Source organism: Chlamydotis macqueenii, chromosome 5 (assembly GCF_036417535.1).
Source record: "Chlamydotis macqueenii isolate bChlMac1 chromosome 5, bChlMac1.mat, whole genome shotgun sequence".
Classification (NCBI taxonomy): Eukaryota; Metazoa; Chordata; class Aves; order Otidiformes; family Otididae; genus Chlamydotis; species Chlamydotis macqueenii.
The window spans coordinates 19,876,531-19,889,990 of record NC_141560.1 but is presented as its reverse complement, the minus strand read 5'-3'; the positions used below and the strand labels follow the sequence as shown (position 1 = coordinate 19,889,990).

The window sequence follows — 13,460 nt, the reverse complement described above, 5'->3', positions numbered from 1 at the left end:
TGTTGAGCAGTAACAGAAATGCACTTTTTTATTAAATCTTTTGTATCTTTTGGGGAACTACATTTTCACAAAAATATACAAAAGAATTTCTTTTTACAAATATTTACATTCAATATCGGAAAACAATGTTAGCTACATATTTTAAACTTAAATTTGACAAATATAGTCTTGAATTCTGAAACATAACACTCCAGGAAAGTATTTTAATTTTTTTTTTCTGAAATAAAGTACTCAAAGTTCATATTCAAATTTTAAAAAAATCTTAATTAATCCAAAAATCTGACATTTACTTTTATATATATATATATATATATATATATATATGCTTTCAATAAACATATAATATTGTAACAGGGATTAGATGTTCATGGAGTACACTTAAAACCATGATCCTTAATACAGTAATACATGACCATACCTTTGGACTAGTTTAAAATACCTTTTTTTTTTTTTTTTTTCCTCCTGGTTTTTTTTTTTTTTTTTGTTAAAGCAAGAGGGATTATCTGACACACTGCATAATGAAACACAACAAATCTGAACAGACAACTGGATTTTAAGCTTAAAGAACTACAGTAAAATATTTTCCTAAGGTGAGCGGACAGGGGAGTGGAGGAGGAGAGTGCAGGCTCTTGCATTGTACGGAGCAATGCTGAAATGGATTTCCAGATGAAAGACTTCAAAATGACATTATTTTTCTATAGAATTTCCCAATGCCTTCATTAGCTGCCCCTTTCACAAATAGCTGCCACCATGAAGCTATTTTCTTTTTCAGTGTGAGAGGAGGAGACAACAGCTGGTAAGGGCAGCAGAAAACTAATACTACCTCCACTGCTGAATCTCAACAGCTTTGATGTTTTATAAGCTACTGTACAATGCTTAGCATAAGGCAAGCTGCTGATTTTTCTCTGCTTAAAAAAAAATAAATAAACCAAGCCACAAAGCTAGAAGTGTATGTATTTCTAAAGGGAATGGTTCTAATGCATTTACTTGGCCTTGTTACATTATTTTAAGTGATCATTGTGTTTTGAGTGTATTCTCAATGTAAAATGAAATTTTACATTAAAAATGCATTAACTTGCTTCACAAATTAGTAATGTAGCTTTTCCATTACTTAATATAATATGCTGTATACCCGGAACTGAACTAAAAAGCATAAACTAAGCTTATAATTACGAGATAGCTCTTTAAAAAAAAAAACAAAAACAAAAACCAACAGTATTTTGCACCTAAAAACCACAAAACAATGGTGAGTAGTAGCAAGTAAAGGAAAAATAGACCAGAAATGTGGAAAATACTACTCAACAGCACCAACATTTCACAAAAGTACAGGAAAGCATTTTTTTCCATGCAATTTGTGCCTGTGTTCATGCTTGGAGTTTCTTTAGAAAGTATATTTATTAAATTCCCAAAGAATACAGTACAGAGCATGTCCTGGCTGTGACTGGTGTTTGAAAAAATCATGGCGCCATGGAAGTCCCACTTACAGCCCCATAGCTGAACATCACATATTTGGACTTTGTGCTAGGAAATTGTACTTATTTAACCGCTTTGCTTCATGGGAAGATCCCCACCCCTCCGCCCCCCCAGTCTCAAGAATTTGCAGCTAAGTAAGTTAATAGAAAATTCACTTTCAGCAACACAAAGCTTTGTATTGGCTCTGTATTGTAAGTCGTTAAAGTTGGCTGACCTCTCCCAGCCACATTTGAAAAAATATTTATTTGGGGGTTAGGAGGGGGGGAAGTTGGGTTAAGGGCTCTTGTGGGAAAAAAAAAAAAAAAAGAAAAAAAAAAAAGGGAAAAAGAAGAGTAACGGCAAAAGCTAATGAATGAAATTGGAGAATATTACATTAAAAGCTTGTTGGTCTCTTTTCCTAAAAGGCTTATAATCCTGCAGAGGACTGAAACTAAAATACCCCTGCTACCTCCTTTTTTCAGAACCCACCAGTGCAATGCTGGTTTCAATTATCTACTTTTTTTTTCCTTAAGCACCCGTCCCCTGCCTCAGCCCCACCGAGACCAGCCGCAGGTGGCACTCACGTTACAAAAGCTGCAGTTACATACAGCGGTGGGGTAGCAGCATTTGTTCCCTGTGAAAAAAGAATTCATCTTAGGAAAAACTGGTAAAGCACAAACGACACCAATGCTCCAGTTTCACACACCTGTTACACTGGGCACACTTACGTGGGTACAGCTCGCTTTCTTTTAAGACTCTAGAATGGTGTGAATCAGATACATCCTTGCATTGCTGGAAAGAACACGACAATATTTTTGGGGATATCTTTAAAAAACAAAAAAAGTTTGGGATTTGGTTTCTTTTTTGCTTGTGGGGTTTTTTTGTTTTTAAATAAGCTCTTACGTGACATCTGTGCCCAAACTGAGAGAGATAGATACTGCTAAGGGCAAAATCACTTTGTAGGGTCTTGAAGTTATCCCACAACAAACAACAGGAACCTCATATTTTGTCTTTCGTAGGAGAAATCCAAAGACACAGAGCGACAGGAACGTCCTGCCTCTCATGTCCCAAACTCAGCAGGTGGAGAAGCATTAGTCCAGCTGTTTGTGCGCAGATTTTGTTTCTTACAAAGAGCTGCTACAGGTATAAGTCCAGTTGCCTAAGCAGCACCTGTTTGGATTTTTTTTTTTTTTACAGAAAGTTTACCTTAAGTCAGTTATTTCCTTATTTTGTAATGGTTTATTACGGGATAAAATCAAGAACTTTACTAATTTATTTCCACTCACATGTATTCATAGCCCTACATTACTTTCACCTTCCCTGACTTACTAGACCTGTATCTGGAGGCCTAAGGCAAGGAACCGAAGGAAAATTCAGCCCGTGCATGATTTGAATCATCCTCTGCAGATACCTGCCTCCATCACACCTCAACTGAAGCCAAACAAACACAGGCTGTAGCAGTAATGTCTGTTGTATTAAATATTGTGCGTGCCTGGGAACAGAACCAAGACCTGGTGAACAGTATTTCAATAGGAAAGAAACGAAAGAGGCAGTAATTGGTACAGCGTGGTTATGAAGAGTTTTCTGAAGTGTAGTATTTCTTTGGTTTAATATTTTTTGTTTAAAGGAAGGATTTAAGCCCAGCTGCACAGGAAACTAAAATACGGATAAATCAGAAGAGGCCTATTAAAAGAATTCATGTTTGGTTTACGTGGGCAAGATGAGTAGCATTTTAAAATACATCCTCAAACTCTTTCACCTGAGCTCTCAGTACTACACAGCATTTTTCTATTTACAGTACTTTCTTTGTTACCAACAAACATACCCTGCAACAGCAGTTAATCTGCGTTAGCTGCTGTACTCCAGCACTAAACAGTTGTCCCATAGCTATGGGAGTGCAAAGAGCAATGAATGGGAGCAGCTGCATCTTCCCAAAGCCAGAGCAAAGTTGCCTGCAGCCATGCCTTGAGCTCTCTGCCACTCTCCAGCCCTGAACTCCACAGCCAGCCACTGAACGCTCCCATGCGAAACAAGGTGTTTGCCAGAAAGTGCCGTGACTTCCTACCCACCATCACTCATCTCAGTTCTTTGGTCCTGCCTCTGCCTATTTATGAGCATTCCTTCCTCTGTTTTCCTTCCTCTCTCCTTTTCTCTGGGTTTGTATTTACTGGTTTCCTCCATCCTATGTTCCATAATTTCAAAAAGAAGTGGAAATTATGAGAATTCCCTATTGTCATCATGCTCAGATCTTACACTTTTTTGTTCTTGTTGTTTTGTTTTATGCTTGAGGGAAAAAGAACACATTTCATGATTTTTTTTTTCTCTTTTTCTTTCCCAAAGAAAAAGTGAATGGGTTGGATTGCTGGTTTAACAGATAACAAAAAAATAGATCAAGGTTATGACTGACATGCTGTTGCTAACCTGAGAAGGGGACAGTGAGTGGTTACCTGCTCCAGCATTAAGTAGACTGGCGAAAACCCCCCACCAAACCCACCTACTAATTTGTAGTTGCTTATGAGTGATTTTGGCAAGGAAACCTATTGTGGCTTTTATACATATTATACACCTAAAACTATTTTTTTTTTTTTCTGAAACGAGATATGCAGAGTTCAAGTCTGAAGTCAAAGTTAACTGAATAGCAGAAGCTGGAGACAACCGAAGAAACCGGCTTGGTCTAACCACACCACAGTGAGTGGTATAGAGAACGCACAGCAGGCTTTGGCAAGCTCACCTATGCATCCACGTGAGCAAAAATCGAATGGTGCCAAACACTTCAGGAAAACAGAACAGACTGCAAGGAAGCGTAAGAAAACCATGAGAACAAAAGAGTATGCAAATACAGTACAGCTAGTGATGTTAAAAATCACTGATGTGGCAATTTATTTTGCAACTTGCAATCTCACTTCCCTTTCTGTAGAGTCTACAGGATGGTTCACTTCATCCAAAACACTGACAAGCTGACATTTGTCTATAGCTTATGCTATTAAAAAAAAAAATCATTAAAGATTAAGGCTTGTCACATCTGTGACACTGATCATGAAAGAGGAAAACACGTCACCTTGCCCATGTAAGAACTGTATTTGAAACCAAGGTCCTTCGCTTGCCACACTACTACCACGCAGAGCATGTCCAAGGAGGGACCCCAGCGCACCGGTCTAGAGTGAAACCCATCTGCAAGTGGAGACGTGAGCACTGCTGGGTGCAATCCAGAAAGCAACTGAGGTGCTGCACAGGCAGACGCTCAGGGCTGGTTGAAAAAAGGGCACTGTCTGCCACAGAAAACTTGCAAATTAAATAGCAGGGTTTAGGCAGCAGCTGAGAGAAGTGGATCATGGTTTTAAACCAAGCAATTCCTGAATGCTATCAAAGTCCTGCGCTTGGCATTGAAGTCCTTCATTTTGATCCAGTTGCCAGATCCAGGAGACAACTTGTCTGCAATGTGTCTGCTTTCTGATGGTACAATTCTAGGTCATCGCTAACTCGACTTGTACAAAGTTCAGAGTTATTCTGAAATTATTCTTGCTAATATTGAAACCCTGATATTGAGCAGACTCAGAAGTTACTCTTAATGCGTGCTTTCCTTCAGCTGTCAACAAGTGATAAAGCAGCCTTAATTTTCTGAAATGCTTTATCTTTAGTTTTACAACCTCTCCTGCCTTTCCTATCAAAATCAGAAAGTCATATATGATGAATGTTTCCTTAAGAACAAAAAAAAAAAAACCAAAAAGATTTCAAGTCTAAATGATTCAATACATTTGGCTAATTTTGTGACTTGCCACTTTTTTGTGACTTTTGTGACCCTTCGTTCTCCTTGACCTAATCTCTGCTGTGTTCCTCCGTTCCTGCACTACGCCAATTTTCAGTTCTAACTGTGTTCATTACTAATTTTTGTTTTCTCCTAGGAGCTGGATTTTCCTTCTCTCGTTCTGTTTTTTCTAAGCACACTTAAACAGCTTTCAAGGGCACATTTATTTCTTTAAGTGAAAAGTTATTTTGCTTTTATTGAATCGGTTTCCTAGTTTATTTCTATTATTACAAAATATATTGCTGATTTTAAAGATCCCAAAGATGTGGTTTTGCTGCTAGCCAGAAAGTTAGAAAGACAATTAAGCTAGAGAATGAAATAATCCATTATGAGTGCTTAAATTATACAGAGAACTTCCGCCTCCCCTTTCTTGGTGCTGTATAATCACAGAAAAGGCTTTCTCCAGCATCAGAGTCCTCCTGCCCACATTTCTTCTCTCTGATGCTTCCAAACAAAGGCCGTCACTAGTCCCTCCACATTCCAGCTTTGTCCCTGACCTACCCTCCAGGCTTGTGTCATCCTCTGATTTTCCGCTGAGCAACCGGCCATGAGCTCCCACTGCCTACTGAAACAGGCAGCCTGTTCCTGCATGCACGTGCTTCAAGCACAGGTGGCAACAATTAGCAAGTTACTACAGTAGTATTTAATGTAAACAGCAAATGAGGCACAGTAACAAGCACCATCACAGACAAAAAGACCAAAAAAAAAGCCACAAAGCTGCCATCTTTAACCATGTTTATGGCCAGCTGTTCTTTTCAGCAGAGAATCACAGCTTGTCCTACAAAATATGCTCCAAATTGTCCTCAGGAAGAACGCTGCAGCAGAGACTCTGCTCACTGCTCTCCTCATGACCGTTCCCAGCTGGCTGACTCCATTTTACCTGGGAAACCCCTGAGCAGTTTGCTACCAACTACTAGCTACCAACACCGGCTGCAATAGGAGGAACAAGGCTGGTAGTTCTGTTTCTGAAGAGCTCCTCAGCTTCCAGCTCCCATTCCAGCCCTTTACAGTAGTGGTGAGGTGTGGAGGAGAGTGAAGAAGCAGGGAGATCTGGAGGCTCAGACTTTTGCACTGCAGCTATCAGCCTCGCACCGCCAAGGGCAGCCCTGCTGCAATTCGCCCATCAGCTTCTCACCGGTACTTCACGGCTGGCACAGCATTTGAGATTCCTCAGGGCAAAAGCACCAATGGACAAATTACAGTGGAGAGGCACAGCATTAATGAAGGGGGTGGGAGGAGGGAGGAGAAAGGGACATGACACCAGGGATCTGAGGAACAAACCTCTTGAAATTCCACATACCTCTCTCGCTGGGGGAAGGCCTACAGAAGATTATAAGGCTGGGAGATGCTGAGCCTAGGATTTTGAGGGGAAAACTCAGAGAGGTAGAAAAATTCAGACTTTGAGCTGGCAGCCGGAGTAGGATAGACTATGAGGGAGCTCTTAACAGCCATCCAACTTGAACCAATGAAAGGCAACTTTAAAATAGAGGCAGGACAAATCTTACTTCAAGTCAAGAAGTCCTGCACAGATGTGTTTAACAAGGGATAGAATCACAGCTACAGAATGGCAGACTGCAACTGATTTCTCTGGCACAGATAAGATTTAAATGCCAGATACTAATTTTCATATAAAACCAAGGTTATGAGACAGATCGGGTCTAATCTCAATTCTTGTATGCAATTCCCCTGAAGTCAAAAACATTACTGGCAAGATCTCCCTGTGTACTCATGACCAAATCCAGTTTTTGCTCCTGTAGAGTAGCAGCTGCATGACTGAGAAGACCTTGCTAAGAACCATCATGCCAAGAAACCTGGTAATTGTTTAGTTCATCAACTTCTTTAAAATAAATATTTGTTATAGCTTGATACATAAAATATATTACTAAGACCACTGGGTAACTAGCTTTGTATAGCACATCACAAGCATTTTTGGACCTAGAAGAGCATGGAAGTTTGACTCGTTAACTTTTCTCCCCTTTCTTTTCTATATGCAGGCCCTCCTATTCCCTCTATAACCACCATCCACACAAGATGCTTACAAAAAGAGATCAGGTTTATTTCTTTTTTTAGTTTCATCTGGCATAAGAGAATGTAAGAGGTGAGTAATATCAAAGCTTACTGACTGACCTAAACAAATACTATTGTTAAAGGAATGCTGGCTTACACAGAGAAAAGGAGCTTTACGTTCACAGCACAGTATCATTAATAGAGTAGTGCTCATAATTAATGACTTCTGTTTCCTTCTACGTTGCATGAAAATTAACTGCACTGATTAAAAAACAGGTTCAGTCTCTAGTGCATCTCTATGACATGATTTAGACAAACAGCTGATGAAATCTTCCTCACTTGTACCCAAAAGAGAGCTTTGTTCAGCTTTTCATTATCACTGAAATGTTTTTTCAACTTAGAGTCCCGGTTATGTTGCAGGATAGAATAAATGCACTTACGCTAGAGGTGACAGCAGGTCCATTTAAAGAAGCATATGACTGGACATTTTTTTACAATCAGAAGAGAAATCCGAGCAGAGACCTCTTCCAGCAACTCCTAACTCTGTTAAAAATTTCAAATGTACAAAATATAATGTTTGGAAAGTTTATATTCTCTCTGAATCCCCCCTGTGATGCTCAGAAAATAAAATCAATTCATATTGCTATGAAATTCTGTTTTTGCAACTGGTGACATCCCAAGCTTTATCGATTACGAAGACTATAAAATCCTCACCCTAGTCCACATGTCCAGCATAGAGGCTAACAGCCCAGTCAAGTAACACAGCAATGACCTCTCTTCCACTGAGAATACTTTTATTCACAAGGCAAAAATTGGAGTTAGACTTTTAGGTTGTGGGCAAGGCACTCGCAAAGTGAGCAAATCTATTTTTGCTCACAGAACTAATTTAATGTTTAAGTGCAACAAAAACACTAAATTAGCCATGAAGATCATGCATATCCATCGGCTTTCACCAGACATGACCGTGGCCCAGGCCTCTAAACACAGAAATATTTAAGTCCTAAGCAATCAGCTTTCTTATTTTCTGCTTCACTAGATGATGTTTCTGTTTGACTAGTCATCGAAATATCATTGCCATTATAATAATTAAACATTTATTAAAATACTATATATTTCAGAGTTAATATATGGTTTCTTTCAGTAACAAAATATGGAATACTCTTTTTTTTTAAATTATATTCAGACCCCTAAACTTAAAGGAGAAACATTCATGCTGAAAATAGATCAATGTACAGCACTAGGTCAGAAATAACACCTCCAGATTAAAACCCCAGGATCTTTTTGTGAAACTGTACATTGATTAACAATTCACTTTTTCCTTTTATCCACGTATTTCATTTTCAATATCTGGCAGTGAGTGAAATACAAACCCGGATTATTCGATACTGAAACAAATCTGGTGGCCTCAGCGTATTTGTTATGGTCCATCCTTCTGACAGACTCCAGATACTTGTCTTTCAGAGACAGACTGCTCTGTGTCTTGGATCAGCACCATTTCTTACGCATGCAGGGAACAGCAGAATGTCACATTGCAATCCTGGGTATTTCATGCCTGGTACTTCATGCAGTGTCCTCTTTGCCTGTTTCCATGTCTCTCTCAATGAGGCATATGCACACATTTCCAAACAAATAAGCTGTGTTTTCAAAAATATATTAAACATGAGATATAAAATATTATAATATTATTAAAAGAAATGGCTAATACAGTCCAAATAAAAATTTCAGTATGATGCTCCAAATACAGATGTAAACATATTTTCATTTATTAAATCTCAACTGTTCATATTAACATCGGCTATTTAGACAAAAATATGAAGACTCTGAACTTTAGCTTTACACTGTTACAGACTGTCCATGTGCACTGCTGTGTACTTTTGGGCAATAATGGAAAGGGTACATACCTGCAGTCATCCCCTCCAGCACTGACCACGTATCTATCTCCACTTGTAAATCGAATATTAGTTAAGTGGGCAGAGTGACCTAAAAATCGTTTGTGTTTTGCCTGAAAAAAAACCCAACAATAAAATGAGAAAGTCTAAATACTCCATATCCTCCTAAACCAAACAAGGCGTGCATGTTTTTATCTACCTTTTCTACTCACATATTTATATTATTCAAAATTTATATAGGTTTTCAAATGTGAAAGATCTCCTGAAGGAGAATTACTATTGAGCTGCAACGCAAAATAAATTGTCACCAAATAAGACAGCACCTGCAAGTTGGGAACAATGCTCAAGCTAACACAATAAAATTAAATATATCTTGTCATATGATTAACTTCTAAATTTTGTGTACAATTCCTAACATCGAAAAAAAAATTCATTATAAGTGTGTAAGTAGTTTACACTATGCAGCCTCAAATCCTGAAAATTAACAGTGCTAGCGTTAGTGAAAAATCTGTAAACTCTTCATCCATGGAAATACACAGAAGGGACTACAACTACCAACTGTCTTCCTCATCTGTCAAATGGAGACTGCAGATGTAGATAAATAAGACTAAGGGCTCTGAGATTTTCAGTACGAAGACACTACGCTAATGCAGACTGGCAGACAATATTAACACCTACAGGAACTTATAGCAAGAGCTATTGCATAAAATGGCAGGAAAACTTTAGAGGTGAAGCGTTCCTCCAAGATTATAGAGCTAAAGTTACATAAATGCATTAAAAAGCTAAAAATTTAGAGAAGGAAATATTTCTATCATATGACTTCTAGATAAGCAATACAAGATCATAATATCAATAGCACTTATTGTAATGATGCAAAACCAAGTTCTTACAAATTTTTCAGGACATGGAAAGTCAAACAGTTTGACCATGCCAAAGTCATCGCCTGTTACAAGATTGATTCCCGAGTGAGACACACAGGCACAGTTCACATCAGCTTTTTCAGCATGCCTGGACCAGATTCCAATTACTTCATCTCCTAGAACACTGAAACAGAAGAGCAAGAGATTATTTTGAAAACTACAGCAAAAACAATAGAGTAAGGAAATAGTAAGCAGCTCTCATATTGTAACTGGCTCTATAAAAATGCCATTTTTACATTTTATTCTTAGACATACACATCTCATAAAGGTTTTACTCTATAATTAATTTTTGTATCATTCCATAATTTCTTCTGAAACTGATTCGGTGATATAATTCCCAAAATAACATGGCCCATGACAATACTGAGCAGCAAAGGTGAACTCAATAGTACTAATATTGTCCAGTGAGGCATTTGCCCCCAAAAAATGAATAAAGAAAGGACAATTAAAAATAGAATGTCATAGCATAAGCATTAGGTGAATAACTTTCAGCTTCTGGAAAACAAAAATATGTATATTCTTATTATAACTATGCCTTCTTCATTCTGTAACATTTTCATATCAATGATATGAAAAGTTTCCTTGAGTGCAGTGAAGATTCTTCAGCGAATAACCAGAGAGAGAGAGAGAGAGAGAGAGAGAGAGATTGTTGTAAACTGAAAACATAATTATCTTAAGATTCCAAAACAGACATTTATAGAAAATTTTCTGTGAAAAGTTGCTCTTTATGCAGTTTTGCTTATAATGTACACACATACTTCCAAGAATGCACAGAAACAAGCACTTTATCATTTGTTAATAGGTGAATAATTTGAGAATTTGTTTGTGATTTTTTCCCCTCAAAACAGAGCACAGTACACCATATTCAGAAAGGAATAATCTACTTCAGAAATACTGAACTGGGTCAGAAAACACAGGTTTCTTGTTTTCCTATCTAAGAGGTGACAAAAATGGATTACTCAAACAGAAAAGAGAACAGTAGTCATGTCTTCCAGCAAATAGTCAGGACTGTTATTGTTTAAAGTGGTTTGTACATGGAAAATTTTCCAGTATTTATTCTCAATTTTTGTTTGAGGGTGCTAATCAGAGGACAATAACTGAAAGCAGGCAAAAGAGCCTGAAATAAGGCACAGGAAATCAGATCTGCATAGAATTTAAAATAAATTATTGAAATGTAAAATAAAAATTAAAAACTGTATCATTCCTCATGTAATTTATGTCTATTTTGAATGAAATATAATAACTTTAAGGTATTTTAAAGTACTTTTGTATATCTTTTAATATGCAAATATTAATAGCAACTTTAATATGCAGATACCATTAGTGTAATACTGCAAATAAAACTTGAATTGCTACAGTCTTGTGTTGTCTTTTCACGTTTTGATATGTTTTAGTTTTCCCTGTACACTTATCCCCAAATCACTGTTTTGAAGCAAACACTGCAGTATTCCAGGTAACCTGCACAGTGCAATGAAAATCTACTGAGGCTGCCAGAGATGTATCAAAGGAAGCCAGAGATACACAGCAAACAGAAAGGCACACATTAGAGAGATCAGTTTTTATCAGACATCCTCACTGGTCAAACGGCACATGTTCTACTGAGGGAATCTGTTATGTACCATCCTCTGCTGTACTGTGCTGACCTGATCTGTTACCAGAGCAGATGGATGCATTAAAAGAAAGTATCTGACTGAATGAAGGGATGAAATATTCTTTCAAACAGTAGGTGCTTCTCCTGGAAGTTACAAGTGTTTTAATAAGTGTAAATGTGTGAATCATTTACCTTGTCCAAGTAGCCCATGTTATTCTGTCAATCACAGCCTGGTCCACAAGCTGCTTTCCTGAAGGCACTTCATAGACTTGCCTTTTGTAAGACCCAGTAGAGACCTTTGAGATGACCACAGAGAATTTAGAATACAAGTTCCTTGTTTGAAAAGATTAAAATATAATTCTAAAGGGCATTGAAAAGCATTTTCTTGACAGTTATCTTTTACTCTGTAAGTAACTTGGCTATTAGTAAAGCTTGCTCAAAAAGTTGAAGATTCTCAAAAACCTACACAAGCATAAAGTAACAGTGAGAAAGGGTAAGAAATCCTAAATTTTAAAATGTCTAATTAATAAAGAAATAATTGAAACATCTCACATTCTGCACATATTCATTCTCTCTATATATTGTGTCTGTTAGTATGTGTGAGTATAAATAATGGAAAATAAACTCATATCTTTAAAATTAACACAAAGATAACCCCCATCAGCATCATAGAGGTTAAAAGGCAGGGAGGCACGTTACAGTGATTTCAAAATCTGTTTCTTGTTTCTATACTTACTTCTTGTATTAATATCCAGGATAACTATTTTTGTCATCCTCTTATCTCTACAACAACTTAACAGTCTAGTGACAGTAACCTACTGCTCCAAAATTTCATTACAAAATTTAGCAAATTTGTCAAAGGAGAATACTTGCAGAGTATCTGTCATGAGCATGTTTTCCATTCAGTATCTTGAACAATTAATGACTGATACCTGGAGATAAGAGCTATCTGCAGAGAAGTCCATCTGGATCACAAAACTTGGGATATCTTTGCAATAGCTGACTCGATTTAGCGTGGGACCCAAAGTTAGATCATAAAAATCCACTGCATTCTCACTGGAACCGACTGCTAAGTAACGAGAATCTGGGCTAAACCTGAACAGATAAAAGGGTTTTATGAACACAGGTTGGCACTTACAACAGATTCTAGTATTTGAGAAGCGCAGGTAAATTTGCATTTCAAGTATCCGCTATCCAGAACTAAAGAGGGCAGCAGAGTATTTAATCTGCTAAGCAAAATAGCTTTTGAAACAAGATTTTCAGGGAACCTATATTCAGTACAAGGTGGCAATAATTTTGCTACAGCTGTCACATATAAGTGAACTGGGAACACCTCTGGAATAACTCTGTTCATTATCTGATCTCATTACCATCTCAACGGTCTAATAACTTTGTGACATGCCCCTGATGACTTTGACTCTCTAACGCTACACTAACAAGGCTACAAACTAGAAAAATCAAATGCTGTAAATTAAGAAAAGCCAGACATTCTAAATGAATAAAAAGATGTGAAATCAAACCTTTAATCTGCCCAATGTATCTCTGCACAGTGGTTTCTTTCCTCCCATTTTCTTTTCTAGTCTTGAAACTCAGTAGCTTCCTGAGCTGAACAAGTTCTTCACAACCCTAACTATTCTATGTTTCAATGATTTGTGCTACTAGGGAAGTTTCTTTATTTCTGTTATCTCTGAGACATAATTTGGTATAGCTTTCTGATTCCAGCAACCCCCTAACTCCTAGCAGGGCTCTCCTGCCTTCCTGCAGCAAGGTCCCTGTTTGCTCCTATTTCTTCCACT

General features: G+C 37.6%; 1 protein-coding gene across 3 annotated transcripts in view; it reads right to left on the bottom strand.

Moving 5' to 3' along the window:
• Positions 1 to 8,861: 8,861 nt before the first annotated feature.
• Positions 8,862 to 13,460, bottom strand: part of EML5 (EMAP like 5) — a 113,439-nt gene continuing 108,840 nt past the window's right edge. For all 3 annotated transcript variants that reach the window (XM_086748363.1, XM_086748362.1, XM_086748361.1), the window contains 5 exons: positions 12,597 to 12,759; positions 11,857 to 11,960; positions 10,044 to 10,197; positions 9,166 to 9,266; positions 8,862 to 8,898 (listed from right to left, as the gene is read on the bottom strand). In XM_086748363.1, the coding sequence (XP_086604489.1) occupies positions 8,862 to 8,898; positions 9,166 to 9,266; positions 10,044 to 10,197; positions 11,857 to 11,960; positions 12,597 to 12,759 (559 nt within the window). The remainder of the gene's footprint in view (positions 8,899 to 9,165; positions 9,267 to 10,043; positions 10,198 to 11,856; positions 11,961 to 12,596; positions 12,760 to 13,460) is intronic.